Raw genomic sequence first — 27,034 nt, 5'->3', positions numbered from 1 at the left:
TTGGGGGTTCAGTCAAGAACAGAGTGAGGGCGGCAAAGCAGCACCAAACATACACCATCATCGGCACAGGGGTGGCCGGGTACAGGGTGCAAATTCAGCTTTAGGCCCCCCATTCTTTTCAAAGGAGATTCTGCTTTCAACAAACAGGCTGCAGGTGTTGTACTGGAGTTTGCAGGAGGGACACCAACGAGTTAAGTAGAGATGTAGGCGGTCGTAGGGGCCCAGTAGGTTTATCTCACTGAGGCGCAGGGCCTTCGGGTGCAGGTGTGCCTTTCGATGTTTGAGTCTTCTCACCGGAGCTGGTCTCAGTCGGGGGGAGCCTCTGGATTCAGGCTGCAGACGTCAAGTCCTGGAGGGGTCAGCCAATGCTGGACTTGAGGTCACGATCGCAGAGGAACCTGTTCTGTGTCGTTGGGCCACCTGGACACGGGCCGTAGGCATTGGGTGCAGTGTGGGCACAACTCGCGGATTCGCAGGGCACCGGAGTTCTTCGTGTTGGTTTCTTGGGCACAGAACCGCTGTCCTCTGGAGTTCTGGTCTTTCAAAGTTCAGGCAGTCTTCCTCTGGAAGCCACTGGTGGCAGGACAGGCGTCGTCTTCTTGCAAGGTCTTAGAAGCTGGGGCCAAATCAGTCGTTTTCAGGCTCCGCTGCACGGCTTATTCATTGTCCTTCTTAGGTCGCAGGTAACTTCAAGTTCTGAGGGAGCCTCCTAAATACTAGATTTAGGGGGCGTTTTAAGGGAGTAACAGGTAGGGCCAATGGGCACCTCACCTGGGGTGACTACACCCTCTATTATGCCACCCTCTTGTTGGGGGGGCATAGATCTAGCCCTGATTGGAGGAGTCCCCTCATCGTCAAAATGGAGGGACTGGAATTAATACAGATTAATACAGATGGAGATTGGGTAACACTGGGCATGACATTGGCGAAGCGAAATATAGCACAACACTGGGCATCTAGGCAAACTCCTGCCCTTCACCAGTGATGTAATGACATGGATGTGGCAATGGTGGCGGAAAAGTTTGTCTACACATCGAGGGTGCCCCAAAAATGGTCAAGGATATGGGGGATAATGGAATACCTACAGTGGGACAATCCGTGAACCCCCGCATGAAGATTCTATCTCAGATATTAGTGAATGATCGCGATATAACTTGTACAGTTTGCCAGATGTGGTACAGTTGTTTATTAGGTAATGTATCTTATACCGATCAGTCTCCAATGTATCTATGCAACATTTTAAGTTTGAAGAACCTGCTGTGCCTCCTTAAACACCATAATATTCCAGTGTATTGAATGTTATTGCTTTATTTTAAATGTCTATAAAATGTTTTATAAAGTTAAAATAAGGGGGGGGGGGGAATGGAGGGGACTGTAAAGTGTGCTTAACTTCGCCTCCCCCACGTGAGAGTGGAGTTGGCAAGGTGGGCAAACCTCCTAGCTTTTCTACATTTTCCCACCCAAAGTAGGGGCGGGCCTAGAAAAATCCACTCACCCCCTTGCGAGTAAAAGTTTAGCAGGTCGAGCTATTTTTAGCATATACTAGTCCCATCTGGAGAGTGAATTTAGGCTGGAAAGGAAAAGGTGTTCTACTCATTCAGAAAGTGACTGAGCAATAAAGATGCCATTAAATCTTGACACATTTACTGTCTGTTCAAGGAAAGAGTCAAATGTCAGTTTGTCTTTGTACTAACTGCTGCTTGGAAAATTAGGTGTTCGAGGCATATGAGCTGCAGATTGTACACTTAGCATAGGTCGCCATCTGGTGTTGGGCCCGGATGTTTGCAGTTTGTTTTTCTTCTTGGACAGTCTTTGGAAGTCACGAGTTTGGTGACTCCTCCTTCGGTCCGTACTGCGCATGGGCATCGGCTCCATCCTCAGATTGTTTTTTTCCGCCATCGGGCTCGGATGTGATACTTCGTGCTCCGGCTTCGAACTTCTACGGTTCCAGCCTTGACGGAAAATCCTCGTTTCTTCGAGTTTCTTCATCATCATCTTCATTTCTCGAAGCGGCACTTTCTCCATCCCGTACATCGGCACCGGCCTTCGGGCCCTCCTCGACTCCGGTCCCGGCCGATGGAAAGGACTCCGTTCAAAAAGTGCCCAAAATGTGGGTCTAAATTTCCCCACACCGACCTCCATCAGGTGTGTAATCTTTGCCTCTCTCCAGAACACGAGGCCAGAGACTGCCCCGCCTGTAAGTCTTTTCGATCGAAGAAAACCATCCGGGATCGAAAAGCTCGACGCACCATGGCGCACTCATCGTCTGCAGCTCCACCGGACATCTTCGGAGACGGCGCCGAAGCTTCGGGGCAAATACACACCCAGCAGGAGGAAGACGTCGTCAGCGCTTCCGAGGCCGACGACTCAGACGTGGAGGACATCACACCGGCGCAGCGGATCGTGAGTACTGTGCCCCCTCCCACCCCCGCGCCCAAAACCAAAGAGACTCAGGTTACTCCCTCGCCTGCCGGCCTGGGCAAAACCAAGACCAAAGCTTCTATCACCCCACCTTCGGGCCCGGTGTCGAAGCCTCCAAAGTCTCACGGCAGCTCGGGATCGAGCCAGCCGACGCCAGGTGCCGAAAAACAGCATCCGGCACCGAAGAAAGTAATATCCAGCTCGACTCCGAAGCCACCGGTGCCGAAGCCTGGACTCTCGGTGCCGACCAAACAAAAACACATCTGTCGGCACCGACGCTCCGGCGCCGAAAACTCCTTCGACGCCGAAAAAACCGGAGGCCCCAAAAAAGCATGGCGCACACAAACCATCGAAGCCCTCGGTTCCGAAATCACCGGTGCCGACGGACGATTCGGCACCATTGGCTCTGTTTACACCAGACCCTTTACAAAAGACTCTGTCCAAAGATCCAAAGACTGGGCTATTGACTTTAATTATCAAGAAAAGACGCCTTGATACTCCGGCTCCTCCTCCACCGCCCAAACGGAAGGACTCTGCTACTTCTCCCCTCAGAGTGCTCTCCCCACTACCACCTCCCCTACCTCCTCCACCTCCTCCACCCCCTCCCAGGTCTCCGCCACCTTTACCTCATTACTCTCCGACCCCGTCCCCAGATCCGGATGACGGGGACCCGGACAATTACCCGGCGGACGCCCCAATGGATTCCACTCCACCGGGGACCCCAGACCCATGGGAGGATTACAATAACCCTGATGTACCCGATATACCTCAGGACGACCTATACCCATCCAGGCCGTCTCCTCCAGAGGACTCCCTAGGGTTCCATCATTTAGTGCAGAGAGCAGCACACTACCATGGGGTGGACATGCACACTGAACCAGTGGAAGACGACTTCTTACTGGATACATTTGACATACAGGACAAATCCACTTCTATTTTACCCATGCTTAAGGGTGTCACCAAGCATGCCGCAGAGGTGTTCAAAGACCCTGTCAGGGCCAGGGTACTAAACCCTAAAATAGAGAAAAAGTATAAGGCGGCACCCACAGACCCTGCATACATTAAGGGCCCTGCTCCCTTAGATTCCCTAGTTGTCTCTACAGCTAGAAAGCGGGCTAACTCCCAGTCCTCAGGAGAAGCCCCACCGCCAGACAAGGAATCCAAACTCCTAGACGCGTCTGGCAAGCGCACCGCCTCTCAAGCTGCAAACATGTGGCGCATTGCAAACACACAAGCGCTACTTGCGCGCTATGACAGAGCACACTACGACGAACTTGAGGCTCTTATGCAGCACCTTCCCGAGAAACACAAGCGTAGGGCTCATGAGCTAATACAGGAGGGTAAACTAATTACAAACACCTCCATTAAGTGTGCCCTCGATGCAGCCGACACTGCTTCTAGAGCCATAAATACCAGTGTCCTGCTTCGTCGCCATGCCTGGCTCAGGATCTCAGGGTTTAAGCCTGAAGTCCAGGCGTCCATACTCAATCACCCCTTTGACCAACAAACTCTCTTTGGGCCCAAGGTAGACGAAGCGTTGGAAAAGATGAAAAAGGACACAGACACAGCGAAGTCTATGGGGGCACTCAAAACACAAGCCTCTAAACGTTCCTTTCGACGCTCCTCCTTTCGTGGCACAGGCAGAGGCTTCTCCACCGATAGCACCTCTACCTCCTACAAATCCCCTCCTCAAAATACCTTTTCAAAGGGCAACCAAAGGGGTGGTTACAGAGGCAACAACAATAAGGGCAGGGGCAAAACTAACACCACCCGTTCTGCCACCCCGCCCACACAATGACTTCCCTCCGCTCCCCCCAGACCATTCCACTCCGGTCGGGGGCAGACTACAAAACTTTATCCACGCATGGGAGTCCATAACATCGGACAAATGGGTGACCCAAATCATTCGGTCAGGGTACTGTCTCGAGCTAACATCTACCCCACCCAATATCCCACCAAGGCACCGTCCAATGTCTCAAGAACATTCCACACTGCTCAAACAGGAGGTACTCTCCCTCCTCCAAAAACACGCTATAGAGCAGGTCCCCATCAATCAGCAAAATCTAGGGGTTTACTCCCTATATTTCTTAATACCAAAGAAAGACGGGACCCTCAGGCCCATTCTGGACCTCCGGCCTCTAAATGCCTACATACATTCAGACCATTTCCATATGGTCACCCTACAACAAGTCCTCCCGCTCCTCTGTCAGGGAGACTTTCTCACAACCTTGGATCTGAAAGACGCATACTTTCACATTCCAATACACCCCTCTCACAGGAAATACCTCAGGTTCGTGGTGGACGGGCAACATTACCAATTCACGGTTCTCCCCTTCGGGGTCACCACCGCACCACGGGTGTTTACCAAATGCCTAGCGGTAGTAGCAGCACACCTCAGACGTCCACACATTCACGTCTTCCCTTACTTAGACGACTGGCTGATAAAAGCCGCGTCCTACCACCAATGCGTGCAGCATACAAACAGCACCATCCAACTGCTCCACCAGCTAGGCTTCACGGTGAACTACCAAAAGTCCCACCTCATACCATCTCACACAAAGCAATATCTCGGTGCCACTATAGACACCTACAAAGGTATTGCCTATCCAAACTCAGCCAGAATCACAAGCATTCAAGCCTTACGCAAAACATTCCTTCCCCAACACTCTTCCAGCAAGAGTGTTCATGAAGCTCATAGGAATGATGGCGTCTTGCATCTTTATAGTGCCCCATGCAAGACTCCACATGCGTCCACTTCAAGAGTGCCTAGCACAACAGTGGAACCAGGCCCAGGGTCAGCTGACGGATCTGGTGTTGGTGGACGGCCGCACACATCACTCTCTGCAGTGGTGGAACACCACAAACCTTTCCAAAGGGCGGCCGTTCCTGGACCCGGTTCCTCAGGTGATTCTAACAGCGGACGCATCGCTCTCCAGCTGGGGAGCGCACCTCCTACACCTCACAATGCAAGGTCTATGGACGCCACAGCAAAAATCGCTCTACATCAACCATCTGGAGCTCTTGGCGATCTTTCTAGCCCTAAAATCTTTCCAAAAACAGATTTCGGGCAAAGCAGTCCTCATTCGCACAGACAACATGACTGCAATGTATTATATCCAAAAACAGGGGGGGGACACACTCTCCCCAGTTCTCCCGCTTAGCCCAGAGCATATGGAGATGGGCAATTCCCCAAAACATCTTTCTCCTGGCACAACACGTTCCAGGCGTACAAAACACCATGGCAGATCTGCTCAGCAGACAAACGCAACAACTACACGAATGGGAACTGCATCCACAAGTTCTTCAGCCATTCTTCCAACAGTGGGGGCATCCTCAGATAGACCTCTTCGCCACCCACGAAAACAAAAAATGCCCAAGCTTCGCCGCCAGATACCCACACCCATTGTCCAAGGGCAATGCGATATGGATGAACTGGTCCGGCAGATTTGCATACGCCTTTCCACCTCTCCCACTAATTCCATTAGTGGTCAGGAAGCTACAACAGCACTCCCTCACACTCATTCTGGTAGCTCCGACGTGGGCCAGGCAGCCGTGGTACACCACGCTACTACAACTGGTACCACATCAAAAACTGCACCTATCCCCATGCCTCCTAACCCAGAACCATGGAGAAATCAGGCACCCGGACCCAGCTCAGCTCAACCTGGCGATCTGGCTCCTGAAATCTTAGAATTCGGATACCTTAACCTTCCCCCTGATTGCATGAACATCATCATGGAAGCCAGACGTCCTACCACTAGAGCATGCTATGCTGCAAAGTGGAAAAGATTTGTTATTTACTGCCGTAACAATACAATCAACCCTTTAGATGCATCCATACAGCACATCATATGCTATCTGCTTCATCTTCACAGGTGTAACCTGGCATATTCATCCATACGCCTACACCTAGCAGCGATCGCTGCTTATCTACAAAACAGACAGCATTTATCACTCTTCAGAGTGCCCGCTATTAAAGCCTTCATGGAAGGCCTTAAACGAGTAATTCCTCCCAGGGCACCACCTTCCCCCTGTATAGAATCTAAATTTAGTTCTTACACGACTAATGGGTCCGCCCTTCGAACCAATGCATAAATGCGAGCTACAGTTTCTCACCTGGAAAACAGCTTTTCTCGTAGCTATCACTTTCCTTAGAAGGGTTGGTGAAATACAAGCGTTCACTATACAGGAACCCTTCATACAAATGCATCACAGCAAGGTCATACTTCGCACAAATCCGAAGTTCCTGCCCAAGGTCATTTCCCCCTTCCATCTCAATCAATCGGTGGAATTACCGGTCTTCTTCTCGCAACCTCAATCTGTTGCAGAAAGGGCCTTACACACACTCGATGTAAAAAGGGCCTTGCTATACTACATACAAAGAACGCAACCCTTCAGGAAGACTAAACAATTGTTAGTCTCCTTCTCTCCACCACATAAAGGCAACCCCATTTCTAAATCAGGGATAGCTAGGTGGATTGTAAAATGCATACAGATTTGCTATCAAAAGGCAAAAAGAACATTATCTGTTCCGCCTAAAGCCCATTCTACAAGAAAGTTAGGGGCTTCTATGGCCTTTCTAGGGAATATACCCTTAGATGACATCTGCAAAGCAGCCACATGGTCTACACCGCACACCTTCACAAAACATTACTGTGTAGATGTGCATTCCAAGCAGCAAGCTAGAGTGGGCCAGGCTGTACTAAAGACACTATTTCAAACCACTGCAACGGATACCGGTGGTCGCCGCTAAGGTTGGGTACTGCTATATAATCTATGCTAAGTGTACAATCTGCAGCTCATATGCCTCGAACGGAATATGCTACTTACCAGTATGCATCTGTTCTTGGCATGTAGAGCTGCAGAGTTGTACACGCCCACCCGCCTCCCCGGCTACCTGTATCCGTTCCAGTACATCTTATTTAGATACAACACACATGGGTTTCTCACTGTGATTACCAAGCTTCATCATTTCCCTGTTGGCGAAAAACAATCTGAGGATGGAGCCGAAGCCCATGCGCAGTACGGACCGAAGGAGGAGTCACCAAACTCGTGACTTCCAAAGACTGTCCAAGAAGAAAAACAAACTGCAAACATCCGGGCCCAACACCAGATGGCGATCTATGCTAAGTGTACAACTCTGCAGCTCTACATGCCAAGAACAGATGCATACTGGTAAGTAGCATATTCCTTATTTTTCTCTTACTAGAGTTGGAGGTTTTTGTCAAGTGAACTGTCTGAAGATGTCAGTTATTTTTCTCCTAACGCATAACATTTAAATAAATAACCTAAATTAATATTACAAATATTTCGAAATGTATCAGAAATTACAAAAGCTTTATTTTTGTAATTAAGAAGTGTGATGCAAACAGAGTTATATAGGAGCAAAACAAACCACAACACTTTACTTGCTGATGTGCAAATGACACATTTGCAAAAACTGTTTCCAAACATTGTTTGTACACTATATAGTTTTATCAGAAACGCTGCCTGTCAGTAGGAAGGTTTGTGGTCATTTCAATGTAAAATCTGCTGATTACAAATGACGGTGAGCTACCACTTCATGCTTTAGGTATGTAGTAATTAAAAGTGACAGTTTTTAAACATGATTTGAGAATCATTCCTGCTCCTGCCCTGATGAAAATGTTGTTATTGACCTAAGAGGCGAGTCAGGGGTCATGTGTATCCTATATGTGGCTAGATTTGTATCATAAATGAAAAAGTTGTCTATTAAATCAAACGAGTTTTATACAGCTGACCTGCTTAACTCTTATATGCGACACTAAAGAAAATGGTGGCTCAATGAATTGCATTATTTGCTCACGATCACATCATTTGAAACGAGTTTGTGGGTAAAAAGCATTACAAATAGGTCGAGTAGATTTGTCTTTAGACCTGCAGGTCTAGTGCCATTGTTATGATTTTTCGTGGCCAGAGGTGTGTAAAATGGGTGCTGCCATCTGCTGCTAGCAGCAGAGGCTGGGGGCCTCATTACAAAGGTGGCAGGCCTTTGAAGCTTCCCCTTTGAACACCGGGCGTATTTTGGGGGAGTAGGTGTGACACCTCTGCACAGAATGTGCACTGTTTCTGGTACCAAAGAGTCTGTGTGGGGCAGGCTGCCTAAAGCCAGTCGGTGACCACACCAGGGTCGGTGGGTTTTCAGGGGACACCTCTGAGGTGCCTTCTGAGTAAGTTTTAATAAATCTCACACTGGCATCATTGTGGATTTATTACATGGAGCTGTTTGGCACCACCCAGTGCTCCTTAAAGCTTGCCTGGCACTTACAATATTTAATAACTGGCTTGTTTGACAGATGCTGTGCACTACAGTCGAAACCACATCAAACATCAGGCAAAAATTGGGGGCTTAGCATGTCAAGAGGCCCTTTCTCATGTATGTGTACATGTATGTGTACATGTATGTAGGTGGGCCGTAGTGATCCTTCCCTGCTTTGCTCCTTGAGTTTCTTATATGGGGTGTGGTTGGGTTTGTGTGTTTAGGTGGCTGGAGGGATCCTTCCGCTCTGTGCGCTGCATGTTCCCTTGGATGAAAGGAGACCTGGAGTAGTTGTCTTTGGGAGGAGGAGGAGGAGCGGGGGGGGGGGTGGTGGATCTGTGGTGGAATATCTCGAGTGTTTTTTGGGAAGAAGTGGCGAGTGGAGTCCTCTTGAGTGCTTCACATTTGCTGTGACAAGTTAGTTCCTTCTCCTGCTCTGAGTTCCTTTGATGTGTGTGTTTATGCACGTCCTCCCCTCCCATGCTCTATGAAATCACAGGGAGGTGAGGGGTGGTGGTTTGGCTGTTTGTTACTTGGGGAGCGGGAGACAGGTTGTTCTGCCCCCAGAGGTTCCTTGCTAGATTTTTTCCATATTTTGTTGGGCGGGGGATTTAGATTTTCTCTACTCTCACCCTTTGTTGAAGGTTAAGTATATTTTTCTTTGATTAGAGGAGAGTTTTCAGATTGTGCAGGTTTTTGAAAGCTGTAATTAGCATATTATTAATGACCCTAGAGTTTGCGCTCTGGTGGCCTGTGCTCTCTGAGGCTGTTTGAGGGGTGTCTGCTCTCAGGCAAGCTGTGTAGGATGAAGGCTGTGGAGGCTTTGCACGGGATGCCTGGTCGGTGTGTAGGCTTTGCACGGGATGCCTGGTTGGTGTGTAGGCTTTGCACAGGATGCCTGGTCGGCGTGGAGGCTTTGTACGGGATGCCTGGTCGGCGTGTATGCCTTGTCTGTGTGGAGGCTTTGCACGGGATGCCTTGTCTGTGTGGAGGCTTTGCACAGGATGCCTTGTCTGTGTGGAGGCTTTGCACGGGATGCCTGGTCGGTGTGGAGGCTTTGCACAGGATGCCTGGTCGGTGTGGAGGCTTTGCACAGGATGCCTGGTCGGTGTGGAGGCTTTGCACAGGATGCCTGGTCGGTGTGGAGGCTGCGCGCGTGGTGCCTGCTCTGGGCGGAGGCTGCGCGCGCGTTGGCTGCGCACGGACTTTTATGATGAAAGTGAATATATCTCAATGGGATGCAAAAAATCATTCTGAATTTAGATTGTGAGAACAGTTTGACAAATGTATGATCAATCCACTCTTGGTAGGGTTTATTCTGATCAGAAATAAAATCTTTAATATGAATGAATTGTTTGATTTTTTTCAATGCATGTGTTTTTGTTCTTTTTAAAAACCTTTCCTTTAATTATTCTAGGTTATTGATTATATGTGCCTCTTTGGTTTGACAGGCAGATAATGTAGTAACAGAAGAACGGTTGGCTGTTTTATTTTGGGAGTGGGAGACAGCTTTCCAACCATATAGTGCGGGTGCCGGTCCTGATGGCTTTCCCGGTGTTGCTGCTGGGTTTGAAGATGGTGTCCGCTGGCAGAGGAGCCTGTGGAGTTCTGTCAGGGTGGGGTGACGCAATCATGTTTCTTTAGCCTTTGATAAGAGGGACGTTATTGCTAGAGAGCCGCTATCTCTCCTTTCTTCGTGATTTGTTTCTTGCCAGTGAGATCGGTGTCCAGGGTGGGACAGTGACTTGTCATTGGGTGCAAGTTGGGTCATTAATCTGTCTGGGTTCAAGTCTTTGAGCCAGGTTTGAATTGATTGTTGCTTCTTGGCCAATGTGAGGAAATGGAGTATATTATATGGTGTGGTTGGCCAGCCTCACCGTGTAATACTCATCAACCCCTTTAGGACCCTTGGGTTTCGTTTGTCAAATCTTCATCTCAACCCTGGGAAGCTGTGGCTCTGAACAGAAAGGCTTATACAGAGGAACAAGTGTAAAGCATTTAAACAGCAACAAAACAATTGAAGAAGAAATCTAAAACCAATTTATAATTAAACCCTATTTTTATGTGATTTTAGACACGACAACGAAAAAGATCCACTGGAGGATTCCAGAGATATAACATTTACAAGATATAGTAAATTGGGTTATTTCACTCAACCGTGATCACGAATTGGTAAATTTGATTAAATTGACATTTAGAAACTTTCCCCCCTACATTTTCGGGCTAGTTGGAATGCAGTCACTTTAAGCAACCAACTCCAGTGGGGAGCCAGTCAGGGGGACCAGCCAGGTTCTAGGAAACTGTTCTCAGCAGATGAATCAGTCTTCAGTCCGTTCCAGGCGCATTTCTCCTTTGCGGGGCTTTCCTATGGAAGTGGTCCTGATGCAACAGATAAAGGATGCTGAAGATGCTCAAAGGATGCGATGTGGTCGATGGGTTCTTGCTACAAAGGGTGTTTGGAGTCCTGGTCACAGAGTCCATGTCCCATGAAATCCTCTTGGTACTGACCGAAGCCCAGTCCGACACTGGACTACTGGTAGCTCATCTTTGTCACAGGCCAATTCTTCCCGGGTCGATAACTTGTCCTCTAGGGGAGGGTGGCGGGTACCAGCTGCACTTTGACAACACTCCTGGGTTCAGCGAACTTGGATGCAACTTTGTGCGTTGGTTCCTGGTGCTACACTGCAGCTGTTGCTGGCGGGTTTACAGATTTCGGGCTACCAACTTGCCCCAGCAGGTTTCTCAGCTGTTGTCCCTGTGCTATGAATAGGAGGCCAGCTCACTGACCCTTGTAGTCTCTTGGCTTTGACTGGGCTTTGCAGACCACTTGTCCTTGAGCAGCACACAGCAGGCACAGCACCTCTCCTTTGATAGCCACCAGGTGCAGTCCACGCCGATGCAGCTTCTCTTTATTGGATCCACGGTGCAGCAGGACAGTCCTTCTTTAGTCCTCATTCAGGCCCATTCCAGATGGGAGTTTGGGGTGCCCTACTTAAGCTCAGAAAATGGCTAGCAGGGCAGGATGCGGTTGGTAGCCAATGTACTGCCAGGATGACTACTTCTGCGAAGTATAGCATCCGAGGATGCTCCATTCTGCCTAACTCCAATATGGCAGGACCCCTCCCCTGCCGTGTGTGAAGCTCCCTAGCCCAACCCAAGGGGCTACACGACCCTGGAAAACTGGTTTGACAATTGGTTTCCCTCCCCTCTTCTGTCCCAAATGCCAGCCTGTCTGAACAATGGAGCAGCCCCTCCCCCCCCCCCCCCCCCCCCCCCAAGTGTTACCCATTTGACCTTACAAACGCAGCTTCTCCTTTAAAGCTCACCTTTTGGGTCAACACCTGTGACTTCCTGCAGAAGGGAAATGACACCTCCTTCCAGAGCAGGACTTTATTGTATCCTTTCATTAGCCCGTCTTTCCAGGAGAGCAGAAAGATGTCTCCTGCAGGACCCCGCGTGCAACCAGCATGAGCACAGGGGACTGACTACAATAAAGAGGCACCTTTGCTGAAGCTGCCTCTGCAACATGTTACTTTAATGTCGACCTGAGCATCCAGTCTCACTAAAATATACAAAACATTGATGGCTGGAATGAATCTCAGCCGCTGGTAATCACTCTGGCCGCATCCCAGTCCATTATTTTGCACACCACGCCGCCTCAGTTTGGACCCAGCTATATGCAAATCAGCCTTGACACTGCTCGGAACAGTCCAGCCCGAACTGTCAGGCCAGGCCCTCCCAGAACACAAGCAATCCAGGGCTGGTTTCGCTCTAGTTATGGCCACATCAGGCGGGTACAGCTTGTTTTAAGTGAGTGTGCACTGGACCCATGTCCTACTTAAGGTGGCACACTAAAGTATATAAAAAGTGTTGGAATTACCCGTGGCTAAGATTAATTCGAGCATCCCATCCATCACGTTTTGAGACTCAAGTCTGGCTTGATGTAACTAGTTTGATACCTCGGATGACCAACCTTGGGTCGCACTGTTCTGGAGTTAGCACAGCTGAGGTGTCAGCTCGTAGCTCAAAACATGTAAAGTTACATGTTCTGCTGGTGGAATGTTGTACTCAGCCATAGGGGTGACGTACACATATAGTGGGGGAAACCTGGCTTTTCTATTGCTTTAAATGGCAAAGTAGGGCCAGCAGTTAAACTGCTCTTCCAGCCGGTAGATGGGAGTCTTGAATTACTTGTCGCACCCTGGGTGGCAAAACCAGTGCAATCTTTAGAACGACCTTATGGGTACCCTGGGTACCACTTACTAATGAATTGCAGGTAAGCTAGCTCAGCCAATTGGATAAAAGCCAATTCTGCATATCAGTTTAAGGGTAAGGGCACAGGCGTCTGTTTAGCAGACCTCACTGCACTCCGAGTCGAAAGACCGGCAGCATCAGTCCAAAAATGTGTTGGTAACCATACAAAAAGAGGCATCTCCTTACAGTTAATAAGCGGAATTCTGCTTTAGCTTGCTTTGGTGTCCCGTTTAATGCTCCTCGTATCCTTACATGTCCCAGATTGAACTATTGTGTGCATCTCTACATTAATTTTGCAAAAATGACTGTCTATTGAAGCCAGAATATTTTTGCTAAACACTTTTCATGTTCAAGTTCTGCAGGTGATAGCGTAGAGTCCACAAAATGTAAAGAACACTGTGGACGTATACATCTTTTATTGAAACATTCATCCTTTCGTAGTCTGTGATCGAATGTTAACCGCATGATAATCTTGCGTTGCTTCGCTGTCTGCTGCAAGGAAGAATATCTACTTGGATACAGTTTGATAAGATGATGCAGTGTAAATTTCCACGTGCAGTCACCCCAAGAATCTGCACCTTTGTTGTCATTACCACTGAGGTTGATGTTGAAACCGGTCTTGTCGCTCCTGGGCTTCCTGTGATAGGTTCCAGAGTTACCCACACTGCCCAGCACTCTTGCGACTCCTGACCCTCTTGGGCTGTGCCCAGCCTTCTGGCGGCTTCTATGATGCACATCACATTTGACAGATGTTGCAGCAGGTTTAGTGACCCATCAGACCATGGGCAGTTCCAGCCTGCTCACTTCTATCATGCACATCACATAGTGCGGAAGCCACCGCCAGGTTCAGTGACACATCAGAAAATGGGCTGTGCACAGCCTGCAGACTACTTGATGCACGTCACATTGGCAGAAGCTGCAGCCAGGACTGAGTGGCAAGTTAGATGATGGGCAGGACCCAGCCTGCTGACTTCCGTCATACATGTTAACTTGGGCGTAAGAACCAGTCTGCTTCAGTGAGGCACAGGACATCCTATCTGCTGCACAGAGCGGTGGCAGAGGCTGTGCAGTAGTGCGGCTACTCAGGCCATTGGCTTTTTAAGTCTCTCACCGCGGTAATGCCTGTCTGGTAAAGAATGTGTGCACGGTACGACTGCTCAGTCTCCATCTGACCACGTCGATGCTGGACGGATAAAAGATGTGAGCACTGGTGCAACTGTTCAGTCTCCCTCTCACCATGGCGATGCTTCCCGGGTGAAGGCTGTGTGCACTGGTGAGACTGCTCAGTCGCCCTCTCACCGTGGCGATGCTGGCAAGATAAAGGCTGTGTGCACTGGCGCGACTGCTCAGTTGCCCTCTCACTGTCGCAATGCTTCTGGGGTAAAGGCTGTGTGCACTGGTGCGAATGCTCAGTCGCCCTCTCACCGTGGCGATGCTGGCCAGATAAAGGCTGTGTGCACTAAAGCTGCAGCCCACAGTTTCTCCTGTGGCGATGCTGGAAGGATAAAGGATATGTGCCCTATTGTAGCTAAGCTTCCTTAGGCTGTGCACAAAGGAAGGCTAGCTTCCCAGATGAAGTGATGGGGCTGGATGTGGGATCAGAGTTTTGTAAACATGATCTCCTGGCTGCAAATAACAGACCCGCCGAGGCCTTGGACAGGGGCAAAGGATGCTTTCACATGTCCACTTTTCTCACGCCTTGACACAACGTGTCTTCTGTAATACATGAAACAAGTGGCCAACAGAACATTGGGTTAAAATAAAGAGGGTATAGGTGTCTGAAACCCAACGGACTTTTGTTAAGGCAAACCGGCTCCATGTTCTTTGGAGCAGAGTGCTTCGCCCCAGGTCCTAGTATAGCCTGGCTCTACGTCTCCTGATTTAATCTCTTGTCTCTTTCAGGGTTCGGCAGAGACTTACCTACAGAAAGCAGAGCGACTGCATGGCCTGATGTGCGACCCCCTGGATAAGGTAAGTACTGTTGCAGCCCCATCCCTTCCTACTTCCACTCTAGGTGAGGTTCTACTTCCATGTTCTGTGACAGCGAAAGGAACGAGCGTTGCTGAGGCTTTGATGGGGAGCCAGGGGCGGAGGAGGGCAGAGCCTTGATGGCACAAGCTGTTAGAGTGAATATGAGCTGTAAGGAAGAGTTCCCGAGCTGCATTTAATAAATGAGTATCTGCAAGACTAGTCCTTCCAATCGCTCCTGGAGCCATGGGTTTCTACCTTTCATCATCCTGCTTACTGTTCGAGGGGTGCGGCACTCAGCTTGCCAGTCATCCCCCACACCTGCCCAGCATTCTCCCATCCATGGGGTCCTATCATCCTCCAATTGATAGGGTTCCAGCATGACACCTGCCCAGCATCTTCCCTTGAGTGGGGAGTCCCCATGATCACAATTGATTGGCATCCTCCTGTACTTGGGTCCCAGGATCCCCTATCCCCTCACTCTGCCCTTCTCTGGTCTTTGGACTGCCCCTCCCCTTGCCCTCCTCTGGTCTTATAATCTCATCTTCCCCTCGCTCTGACCACGGATCTTGTGGTCCCCCCTTCCCCTCGCCATGCCCTCCTCTGGTCTTGGAAGCACACCTACCATTGCCCTCTTCTCCTCTAGTCTTGGCATCTCATCTTCCTCCTCACTCTGCCCTCTTCAGATCTTATTGTCTCACTCCTCCCTCATGCCCTGCCCTTCTCTTGTGGACTCACTTTACCCCTTGCCCTTCCCACCTCGGGTCTTGATCACACCTATCCTCTCGCACTGCCCTCCTAGGAACTTGGGCTCACACGTTCCTCCTCGCCCTGCCCTCTGTGGTCCTTGGTTTCCCCTTTTCCTCCTCTGGTCCACACCTTACTCCACTCCCTGCCCTCCTCTGGTCTTGGGATCCCACCTACCATTGCCTTCTTCTCCTTTGGTCTTAGCGTCACATGTTCCCCCTCACCCTGCCCTCTTCAGAACTTGTGGTCTCGCCGCCCCCTCACTCTTTCTTTGCATCACTCATTGCACCTCGACCTCCCTGGGGTCTGGGGTCTCACCTTCCCTCTCGCTCTGCTCTCTTGTCTTGGGGTCACACCTTGCTCCACGTCCTCCTCTCTGTGGGTCTTGTTGTTCGACTTCACCCATCGCCTTCCCCTCCTTGGGTCTTGGGATCAGACCTTTCCCCTTGCCTGCCGTTCTCTGATCTTGGTATCACATGTTCCCTGCCCTCTGTGTTTTTGGAGGTTTCCTCTTTCCTTCTCGGGTCTTGGGGTCTCGCCTTCCCTCTTGCCCTGCTCTCCTCTTGTGGACTCACTTTAACACTTACGTCTTGGTATTAATCCTTGTCCCTTGTCCTTCCCACCTCGGGTCTTGGGATCAATCCTTACCCCATGCCCTTCCCACCCTGGGATCAAACGTTTCCCCTCACCCTGCCCTCCTCGGATCTTGTGCTCAAACGTTTCACCTCGCCCTGACCTCTGTGGTTCATGGGGTTTCCTCCATGGTTCTAAGGATCAGTCCTTACCCCTTGCCCTGCCCTCATCAGATCTTGGATCCCACCTTCTCCCTGGCCCTTCTCACCTCAATCTTTGGGACCAATCCTTCCCCCTCGCCCTGCCGTCCTCTGGTTTTCTATCCCACCTTCCCCCTTGCCCTGCCTTCCTCAGGTGTAAGATCACACCTTCCTCCTTGCCCTGCCCTTGGGTCTGGGGATCCCACTGTCTCCCTTGCCCTCGGGTCTGGGGATCCCACTGTCTCCCTTGCCCTGCCCTCCTTGGGTCTGGGGATCCCACCTTCCCGTCTTGGGATCCCAGCTTCCCCCTTGCCCTGCCCTCCTGTGGTCTTGGGATCCCACCTTCCCCTTGCTCTGCCCTCCTCGGGTCTGGGATCCCACCTTCCCCCTTGCCCTGCCCTCTTCGGGTCTTGGATCCCACCTTCCCCCGCCTTCTCCGGTCTTGTATCACACCTTGCCCTTACCTCCTCTGGTCTTGGATCACACCTTCCCCCTTCTCCTGTGTTCTCAGGTCTTGGATCCCACCTTCCCCCGCCTTCTCCGGTCTTGGATCCCACCTTCCCCCTTGCCCTGCCCTCCTGTGGTCTTGGATCACACCTCCCCCCTTGCCTTGCCCGCCTTGGGTCTTGGATCACACCTTCCCCCTTGCCCTGCCCTCCTCGGGTCTGGGGATCCCACCTTCCCTCTTGCCCTACCCTCCTCGGATCACACCTTCCCCCTTCTCCTGTCCTTCTCAGGTCTTGGATCCTACCTTGCTCTGCCTTCTCAGGTCTTGGATCACACCTTCCTTCTTGCCCTGCCCTCCTCGGGTCTGAGGATCCCACCTTCCCCCTTGCCCTGCCATCTTGTGGTCTAGGGATCCCACCTTCCCCCTTGTCCTGCCCTCCTCTGGTCTTGGATCCCACCTTCCCCCTTGCCCTCCTCTGGTCTTGGATCACACCTTCCCCCTTGCTCTACCCTCCTCTGGGCTCCCACCTTCCCTCTTGCTCTTTCCTCCTCGAGTCTGGGGATCCCACCTTCCCCCTTGCCCTACCCTCCTCTGGTCTGGGATCACACCTTCCCTCTTGCCCTGCCCTCCTCGAGTCTGGGGATCCCACCTTCCCTCTTGCCCTGCCCTCCTCGAGTCTGGGGATCCCACCTTCCCTCTTGCCCTGCCCTCCTCGAGTCTGGGGATCCCACCTTCCCCCTTGCTCTTTCCTCCTCTGGTCTGGGCACCCACCTTCCCTCTTGCACTGCCCTCCTCTGGTCTTGGATCCCACCTTCCCCCTTGCCCTCCTCTGGTCTTGGATCACACCTTCCCCCTTGCTCTACCCTCCTCTGGGCTCCCACCTTCCCTCTTGCTCTTTCCTCCTCGAGTCTGGGGATCCCACCTTCCCCCTTGCCCTACCCTCCTCTGGTCTGGGATCACACCTTCCCTCTTGCCCTGCCCTCCTCGAGTCTGGGGATCCCACCTTCCCTCTTGCCCTGCCCTCCTCGAGTCTGGGGATCCCACCTTCCCTATTGCCCTGCCCTCCTCGAGTCTGGGGATCCCACCTTCCCCCTTGCTCTTTCCTCCTCTGGTCTGGGCACCCACCTTCCCTCTTGCACTGCCCTCCTCTGGTCTTGGGATCCCACCTCCTCATCCCCCTCTCTTCCTTTGGTCGTCAGATGTTCTGCCTGGCTCAGCTCAGCTCTGTCCCTCCTCTTTCTTCACAGAGTGACCTCGGTGACTCGGAGCAGCTGAAGGTTCGAGTGACCGAGCTCGAGGATGAGGTCAGCACCTTAAGAAAGATTAACAAAGACCTGTATGACTTCTCCGCCCGCCTGATCACCCGGCTGTAATCCCACGACTGCTGCGTACGGCCAGTGATACTCGAAGCACGTCACTTCAGGCCTGGACTGCTACATGGGACCTGCCCCCTCCACACAGTGTGCCTTCCTGTACCGGAAACTTGTCGTGGGCCTCATATAACTGACAGTGGACAGTCTCTCGCTCAGCTTTCATTACCGCCGGGCAGTGGACCGACATCTGATTCTACTCCGAGCTGGACCTTACGAGTGTTACCTGCAGCCTGTAACACCTCGTGCACACACCTGCCAGCTCTCAACCTGCTCCTGCCTGCTGTAGCAGCTATACACGCAGTCATCTATGCTTGTGTGTTGCCAACCCAGGAAAGAATCCGCCTGTGAACACGTCCCTCTGCAGGTTACCCACAGGCATCTTTTTGTATTAATCATATGTTATGAATAGTTTTCACGGAGATTCGTGTACTCGCCCCTGTGTGAACGCACCCACACGCACTGAGCTCGCCTCTCCTCTCATGCCATCCAAGCGGCTGCCCTCGCGTTCCGTCAGACCTGGATTGGAACCGCCCCCCGTCAAAGGCAGCTTCTCCAGGGAGTTCCTGGATTGGCGATATGTTTTCTTTCATGTCGTTTGTTCATCTTTTTGTTGGTAGCAAATGTTTGGTACACTTGTTGAAACACCGATGGGTATATATATTTTTTTTAATAAAGGAAAATTGAAAATATGTGACCTTGCAGTAAAATGATGTAGACCGGAGACTGTGGGTGTCGGCGCTCACACCGCGTTGTAGTGTATTCTGATCTCAGATGGTCTGCGGGGAGCTGGGGCTTGACTGCTTGGTACAGGGGCTGTTATCGAGCTAGAGTTGATGGGTATGGACGGCGGCTGCTACCTCCTTGTTCGCATACACTGGGCAGTGTTTGGATACAGTCTTGACCTGTGTATCCAAACAGCGAGCTGCTTCCTCTTGTTCAGCTACACAGAGAAGAGTTGTTGCGTATATTTGTGAACGCTAAGTAATTCCACCTGCGATAACACAATCTTTTTTCCAAACTCTTATTTCCTATACGCCTACGTAAAAGGCACGGCTTCTCTTTATTTTCAGGATTTTAATTCACTGTAATGTGACAAACTGGAGGCATCCACTGCCTGGGTTTAGAAATCTGAAAACAATTGGTCATCTGAGGCTTCCAAGCACACATTGCACAGGTGCCTTGAGGTCCCCAGAGCGAGCTGCAGCGCCACAGTGCAAACATGATCACTTGAGTGACGGATCATTAGGCCTCGCGTACAGACGGCGATACCTGTCTGCTTGTTTAAGACTGGGCTTACCAAGAACTTATAGTGTGCTGGGAACCCGCCCACGGCTTCCATTGGCTGAATTCATTGTAGCCAATAGCTTTTCCTTGTTCATGCTATGCTTGCCCCCTCCCCTGGAGCAGAGCCCCTTTACCATCCTTTTGATTGGGTGACTTGCATCCTTCCACTTCTCTTAGGGGACTACTTGTTTATTTTTCATTAAGCACTCCATGAGAGACCGTGTTTGCAGGATCTGTCTACGCTGCTTCCTCCACGAGCGCTCCGTGTCGCCCTTTCCAACTGGTCCACATCTTCCCAGCACACCTGTCTTTTTCTACTTAATGTATTTTTTATTAGGGTCTGTACAGAGCAGTCTGTGTTTGGAGGGGGCGTCGTGTCTGTGACATGGTGTCAGCCTTCGGGAGGGGGGCTCGCGGTCTCAGCCCTTTAACAAAGCCATCGACCTTAGGAAGGATTTCTGTTTGGTGAAAAAAGTACATTTTTATTCTCTCCACAAATGCTGCATTTTCAATCTCATGTTAACCAAAACGCCTACTACTTTACAAAATGTCATACCCCTCTCCTCCCTGCTACCTCCTGCCTCTCACCAGAGTGCAGAGCAGGTCTTTACCCCTCTCCTCCTGCCTCTCCCCAGGGTGGGTCCTTCCCCCTCTCCTCCCTGCCTCCTCCTGCCTCTCCTCAGAGTGAGTCCTTCCCCCTCTCCTCCCTGCCTCCTCCTGCCTTTCCCCAGGTTGGGTCCTTACCCCTCTCCTCCCTGCCTCCTCCTGCCTCTCCCCAGGGTGGGTCCTTAGCCCTTTCCTCCCTGCCTCTCCCCAGAGTGGGTCCTTACCCCTCTCCTCCCTGCCTCCTCCTGCCTCTCCCCAGAGTGGCTCCTTACCCCTCTCCTCCCCTCCTGCCTCTCACCAGAGGGCAGAGTGGGGTCTTACCCCTTTCCTCCCTGCCTCTCACCAGAGTGGGTCCATACCCCTTTCCTCCCTGCCTGCTCCTGCCTCTCACCAGGGTGGGTCCTTACCCCTTTCCTCCCTGCCTCTCACCAGAGCGGGTCCTTACCCCTCTCCTCCCTGCCTCTCCCCAGGGTGGGTCCTTCCCCCTCTCCTCCCTGCCTCCTCCTGACTTTCCCCAGGTTGGGTCCTTACCCCTCTCCTCCCTGCCTCCTCCTGCCTCTCCCCAGGGTGGGTCCTTAGCCCTGTCCTTACCCCTCTCCTCCCTGCCTCTCACCAGTGAGTGTTTACTCCACTCCTCCCGGCCTGCTCCTTTCTCTCACGTTAGTCTCCCTTCTCTCCCTGCAGGCTACCCTCTCTGTACCCTGCTCTCCCTGCAGGCTCCCCTCTCTGTACTCCCTGCAGACCCCCTCTCTGTACCCTGCTCTCCCTGCAGGCTCCCCTCTCTGTACTCCCTGCAGACCCCTCTCTGTACCCTGCTCTCCCTGCAGGCTCCCTTCTAGGTAGCAGGTTTGCTGTACAGGTGGAGACCCAACATCGTGAAGAAGTGACTCCCCCCCCCCATACCCCCCCCCCCCCCACCCCCATTTTCAGACAGCACTGAATCCCCGGTGCCATTAAGGGAAATCCTCCTTATTAACCTCCAGGATAAAGGCAGCGGAGAGGGGGGGGGGGGGGGGGGCCAAGATGAATGACGCGTCGATGAATATCCATCCTTTGCATTGACTCTTCCGGGGAGCACGGGCGGTAAAAGGCGCCAAACCGGAGGACCCCGCCAAGAGATGATGGGGAGTGAGGGTGGAGGGCGCGAGAGAGTGATGGAGGAGAAGGGTGGGGGCAAGGGGGAGATTGATTGAGGTGACGGAAAGAGATGGAGGAGGGATGAGAAGGCTGAGGATAACATTGGAGAGGGGCGCGATGGAGGGAGAGGGCAGAGCTGGAGGGAGAGGGCAGAGCTGGAAGGAGAGGGCAGAGCTGGAAGGAGGAGGGGAGGGAAAAGATGGAAGGAGGAGGAGAGGGCAGAGGATGGGAGGAGGAGGGGAGGGCAGAGGATGGAAGGAGGAGGAGAGGGCAGAGGATGGGAGGCGGAGGGGAGGGCAGAGGATGGAAGGAGGAGGAGAGGGCAGAGGAGGAGGGGAGGGCAGAGGATGGAAGGAGGAGAGGGGGCAGAGGAGGGGGCAGAGGATGGAAGGAGGAGGGGAGGGCAGAGGATGGAAGGAGGAGGGGAGGGCAGAGGATGGAAGGAGGAGGGGAGGGCAGAGGATGGAAGGAGGAGAGGAGGGGGCTGAGGAGAGGAGGGGGCAGAGGATGGATGGAAGGGAGGGCAGAGGATGGAAGGGAGGGCAGAGGATGGAAGGGAGGAGGGCAGAGGATGGAAGGGAGGGCAGAGGATGGAAGGGAGGAGGGGAGGATGGGAGGAGGAGGGGAGGGCAGAGGATGGAAGGAAGAGGGGAGGGCAGAGGATGGAAGGAGGAGGGGAGGGCAGAGGATGGAAGGAGGAGGGGAGGGCAGAGGATGGAAGGAGGAGAGGAGGGGGCTGAGGAGAGGAGGGGGCAGAGGATGGATGGAAGGGAGGGCAGAGGATGGAAGGGAGGGCAGAGGATGGAAGGGAGGAGGGCAGAGGATGGAAGGGAGGGCGCGAGAGAGTGATGGAGGAGAAGGGTGGGGGCAAGGGGGAGATTGATTGAGGTGACGGAAAGAGATGGAGGAGGGATGAGAAGGCTGAGGATAACATTGGAGAGGGGCGCGATGGAGGGAGAGGGCAGAGCTGGAGGGAGAGGGCAGAGCTGGAAGGAGAGGGCAGAGCTGGAAGGAGGAGGGGAGGGAAAAGATGGAAGGAGGAGGAGAGGGCAGAGGATGGGAGGAGGAGGGGAGGGCAGAGGATGGAAGGAGGAGGAGAGGGCAGAGGATGGGAGGCGGAGGGGAGGGCAGAGGATGGAAGGAGGAGGAGAGGGCAGAGGAGGAGGGGAGGGCAGAGGATGGAAGGAGGAGAGGGGGCAGAGGAGGGGGCAGAGGATGGAAGGAGGAGGGGAGGGCAGAGGATGGAAGGAGGAGGGGAGGGCAGAGGATGGAAGGAGGAGGGGAGGGCAGAGGATGGAAGGAGGAGAGGAGGGGGCTGAGGAGAGGAGGGGGCAGAGGATGGATGGAAGGGAGGGCAGAGGATGGAAGGGAGGGCAGAGGATGGAAGGGAGGAGGGCAGAGGATGGAAGGGAGGGCAGAGGATGGAAGGGAGGAGGGGAGGATGGGAGGAGGAGGGGAGGGCAGAGGATGGAAGGAAGAGGGGAGGGCAGAGGATGGAAGGAGGAGGAGAGGGCAGAGGATGGGAGGAGGGGAGGGCAGAGGATGGGAGGAGGAGAGGGCAGAGGATGGAAGGAGGAGGAGAGGGCAGAGGATGGGAGGAGGAGGAGAGGGCAGAGGATGGAAGGAGGAGGGGAGGGCAGAGGATGGAAGGAGGAGAGGAGGGGGCAGAGGAGAGGAGGGGGCAGAGGAGAGGAGGGGGCAGAGGAGAGGAGAGGAGGGGGCAGAGGATGGAAGGGAGGGCAGAGGATGGAAGGGAGGAGGGGAGGATGGAAGGAGGAGGGGAGGGCAGTGGATGGAAGGAGGAGGGGAGGGCAGTGGATGGAAGGAGGAGGGGAGGAGGGGGCAGAGGATGGAAGGGAGGGCAGAGGATGGAAGGGAGGGCAGAGGATGGAAGGGAGGGCAGAGGATGGAGATGAGGGCAGAGGATGGAGATGAGGGCAGAGGATGGAGATGAGGGCAGAGGATGGAGATGAGGGCAGAGGATGGAGATGAGGGCAGAGGATGGAAGGGGAGGGCAGAGGATGGAGATGAGGGCAGAGGATGGAGATGAGGGCAGAGGATGGAAGGGGAGGGCAGAGGATGGAGATGAGGGCAGAGGATGGAGATGAGGGCAGAGGATGGAAGGAGGAGGGGAGGGCAGAGGATGGAAGGAGGAAGGGAGGGCAGAGGATGGAAGGAGGAAGGGAGGGCAGAGGATGGAAGGAGGGAGGGGAGGGCAGAGGATGGAAGGAGGAAGGGAGGGCAGAGGATGGAAGGAGGAAGGGAGGGCAGAGGATGGAAGGAGGAAGGGAGGGCAGAGGATGGAAGGAGGAGGGGAGGGAAGAGGATGGAAGGAGGAGGGGAGGGCAGAGGATGGAAGGAGGAAGGGAGGGCAGAGGATGGGAGGAAGGGAGGGCAGAGGATGGAAGGAGGAGGGGAGGGCAGAGGATGGAGGGAGGGGAGGGCAGAGGATGGAAGGAGGGAGGGGAGGGCAGAGGATGGAAGGAGGGAGGGGAGGGCAGAGGATGGAAGGAGGGAGGGGAGGGCAGAGGATGGAAGGAGGGAGGGGAGGGCAGAGGATGGAAGGAGGGAGGGGAGGGCAGAGGATGGAAGGAGGGAGGGGAGGGCAGAGGATGGAAGGAGGGAGGGAAGGGCAGAGGATGGAAGGAGGAGGGGAGGGCAGAGGATGGAAGGAGGGGAGGGCAGAGGATGGAAGGGGGAAGGAGGGGGGCAGAGGATGGAAGGATGGAAGGAGGGGGGCAGAGGATGGAAGGAGGGGGGCAGAGGATGGAGATGAGGGCAAAGGATGGAGATGAGGGCAGAGGATGGAGATGAGGGCAGAGGATGGAGATGAGGGCAGAGGATGGAGATGAGGGCAGAGGATGGAGATGAGGGCAGAGGATGGAGATGAGGGCAGAGGATGGAGATGAGGGCAGAGGATGGAGATGAGGGCAGAGGATGGAGATGAGGGCAGAGGATGGAGATGAGGGCAGAGGATGGAGGGGAGGGCAGAGGATGGAGGGGAGGGCAGAGGATGGAGGGGAGGGCAGAGGATGGAAGGAGGAGGGGAGGGAAGAGGATGGAAGGAGGAGGGGAGGGCAGAGGATGGAAGGGGGAAGGAGGGGGGCAGAGGATGGAAGGGGGAAGGAGGGGGCAGAGGATGGAAGGGGGAAGGAGGGGGCAGAGGATGGAAGGGGGAAGGAGGGGGCAGAGGATGGAAGGAGGGGGCAGAGGATGGAAGGGGGAAGGAGGGGGCAGAGGATGGAAGGAGGGGGCAGAGGATGGAAGGAGGGGGCAGAGGATGGAAGGAGGGGGCAGAGGATGGAAGGAGGGGGCAGAGGATGGAAGGAGGGGGCAGAGGATGGAAGGAGGGGGCAGAGGATGGAAGGAGGGGGCAGAGGATGGAAGGAGGGGGCAGAGGATGGAAGGAGGGGGCAGAGGATGGAAGGAGGGGGCAGAGGATGGAAGGAGGGGGCAGAGGATGGAAGGAGGGGGCAGAGGATGGAAGGGGGGGCAGAGGATGGAAGGGGGGGCAGAGGATGGAAGGGGGGGCAGAGGATGGAAGGGGGGGCAGAGGATGGAAGGGGGGGCAGAGGATGGAAGGGAGGGCAGAGGATGGAAGGGAGGGCAGAGGGCAGAGGATGGAAGAGGGGGAGGAGGGGAGGGCGGAGGATGGAAGGGAGGGCAGAGGATGGAAGGGAGGGCAGAGGATGGGGGAGGGCAGAGGGGAGGGCAGAGGATGTAAGAGGATGTAAGAGGATGGAGGAGGGGAGGGCAGAGGATGTAAGAGGATGGAGGAGGGGAGGGCAGAGGATGTAAGAGGATGGAGGAGGGGAGGGCAGAGGATGTAAGAGGATGGAGGAGGGGAGGGCAGAGGATGTAAGAGGATGGAGGAGGGGAGGGCAGAGGATGGAGGAGGGGAGGGCAGAGAATGTAAGAGGATGGAGGAGGGGAGGGCAGAGGATGTAAGAGGATGGAGGAGGGGAGGGCAGAGGATGTAAGAGGATGGAGGAGGGGAGGGCAGAGGATGGAGGAGGGGAGGGCAGAGAATGTAAGAGGATGGAGGAGGGGAGGGCTGAGGATGTAAGAGGATGGAGGGGGAGGAGAGGGCGGAGGATGGAGGGGGAGGAGAGGGCTGAGGATGGAGGGGGAGGAGAGGGCTGAGGATGAAAGAGGGGGAGGAGGGGAGGGCAGAGGATGGAGGAGGGGGAGGAGGGGAGGGCAGAGGATGGAGGATGGAAGGGAGGGCAGCGGATGGAAGGGAGGGCAGCGGATGGAAGGGAGGGCAGCGGATGGAAGGGGGAGGGGAGGGCAGAGGATGTAAGGGGGAGGGGAGGGCAGAGGATGGAAGGAGGAGGGGAGGGCAGAGGATGGAGGGGGAGGAGAGGGCTAAGGATGGAGGAGGGGAGGCAGAGATGGAAGGAGGAGGGTGGCGGAGAAGGGGAGGGAAGAAATGGAATGAGAGTAGATAAAGGAGTGTTTTTGTTTTGCCAATAACTTTGGCACCAAAGCTCACTTCAGCTGCTATCTTGAAACTTCCTGCATCTGTCAAGAGGGGGTGAGAAGTAGGGTAATGTTTTCTCCATATTAATTCCCATAGGACCTTTAGACGCTGCTCGAACGGCTGAATGCACCATATTTGGCAGGAAGGTAGATGTTGGTTCAGGGATGTGCCTTGTGTTGATTTGGTGAAAATCCGTTCAGTTGTTGCAGAGAAGTTTAAAGAAATTTCCAGTTCTGCATATATAGAGACCGCTACCTCTTGTGCTGAGATCTGATTGGCTGCCAACACTTCCTGGTGTGAAGTGTTGGCAGCCATCTTATGACTTGGTTACGAGTCCTAGAAAACATTTTTTGTGAAGAAAAGGTGGCAGGTAGAAACCCCCTAACCCCCTAGGCCTCTTGGGAGATGGGGTGTCCCACAGTTACTCAGCAGGGGCAGAAAAAAAAATTGTTTACATTTTTGGCAGGAGTTGAGCTGGATTTGCAAATCCCATACATATAACTTTTCTTTATTCAAAAAAGCGCCTTCTGCCACGGTTGGTTTCTAATCGGGCCCCAGGTGGACCAGGTCCTGCGGGCATGCCCAAATATGTTGAACAGCAGCACAAGTTTGTGTGACGACTGCCTTTCTTAAAGAGCAGCAGTGTTTTTTGTCCCAGTGACTACCTCTGGTAAACAGCACCTCAGTGACTACTGCCTCTGTTAATCGGCAGCAATGGTTTGTGTCCCAGTGACTGCTACTTCTAGTACCCAGGTGGTCTCTCATTGACTGCTCCCTCTAGTAACCAGTAGCAGTGGTATGTCACATGTCCTGCTACCTCTAGTAACCAAGCAGAGCAGAGGGCTGTGTCTCATTGACTGCTCCCTCTAGTAACAAGCAGCAGTGGTACATCTCATTGACTGCTACCCCTAGTAATCAGCAGCAGAGGTGGGTGTCTCATTGACCGCTACCTAGTAATCTGCAGCAGTGGTGTTACATGTCCTGCTACCTCTAGTAACCAGCAGAGGCTGTCTCAGCAGTTGCCCCCTCTAGTAACCAGCAGAGGCTGTCTCAGTAGTTGCTCCCTCTAGTAACAGAGGCTGTCTAAGCAGTTGCTCCCTCTAGTAACAGAGGCTGTCTCAGCAGCTGCTCCCTCTAGTAACAGAGGCTGTCTCAGCAGCCGCTCCCTCTAGTAACAGGCTGTGCGTCTCAGCAACTGCTCCCTCTAGTAGCAGAGGCTGTGCATCTCAGCAGCTGCTCGCTCTAGTTTGAGGCTGTCTCAGC

At 53.3% G+C, this 27,034-nt stretch overlaps 1 protein-coding gene across 1 annotated transcript in view; it reads left to right on the top strand.

The window, feature by feature from the left end:
• WDR18 (WD repeat domain 18) overlaps positions 1-18,950 on the top strand; it is an 84,059-nt gene extending 65,109 nt beyond the window's left edge. Inside the window, exons 9-10 of the mRNA XM_085639176.1 lie at positions 14,855-14,923; positions 18,136-18,950. Of these exons, the coding sequence (XP_085495302.1) occupies positions 14,855-14,923; positions 18,136-18,261 (195 nt within the window). The 3' untranslated portion in view covers positions 18,262-18,950. The remainder of the gene's footprint in view (positions 1-14,854; positions 14,924-18,135) is intronic.
• The last annotated feature ends 8,084 nt before the right edge of the window (positions 18,951-27,034 follow it).

The sequence above is a fragment of the Triturus cristatus genome, chromosome 12 (assembly GCF_964204655.1).
Source record: "Triturus cristatus chromosome 12, aTriCri1.1, whole genome shotgun sequence".
In the NCBI taxonomy this organism is placed as follows: domain Eukaryota; kingdom Metazoa; phylum Chordata; class Amphibia; order Caudata; family Salamandridae; genus Triturus; species Triturus cristatus.
This window is presented reverse-complemented; position numbering and strand designations above follow the sequence as displayed.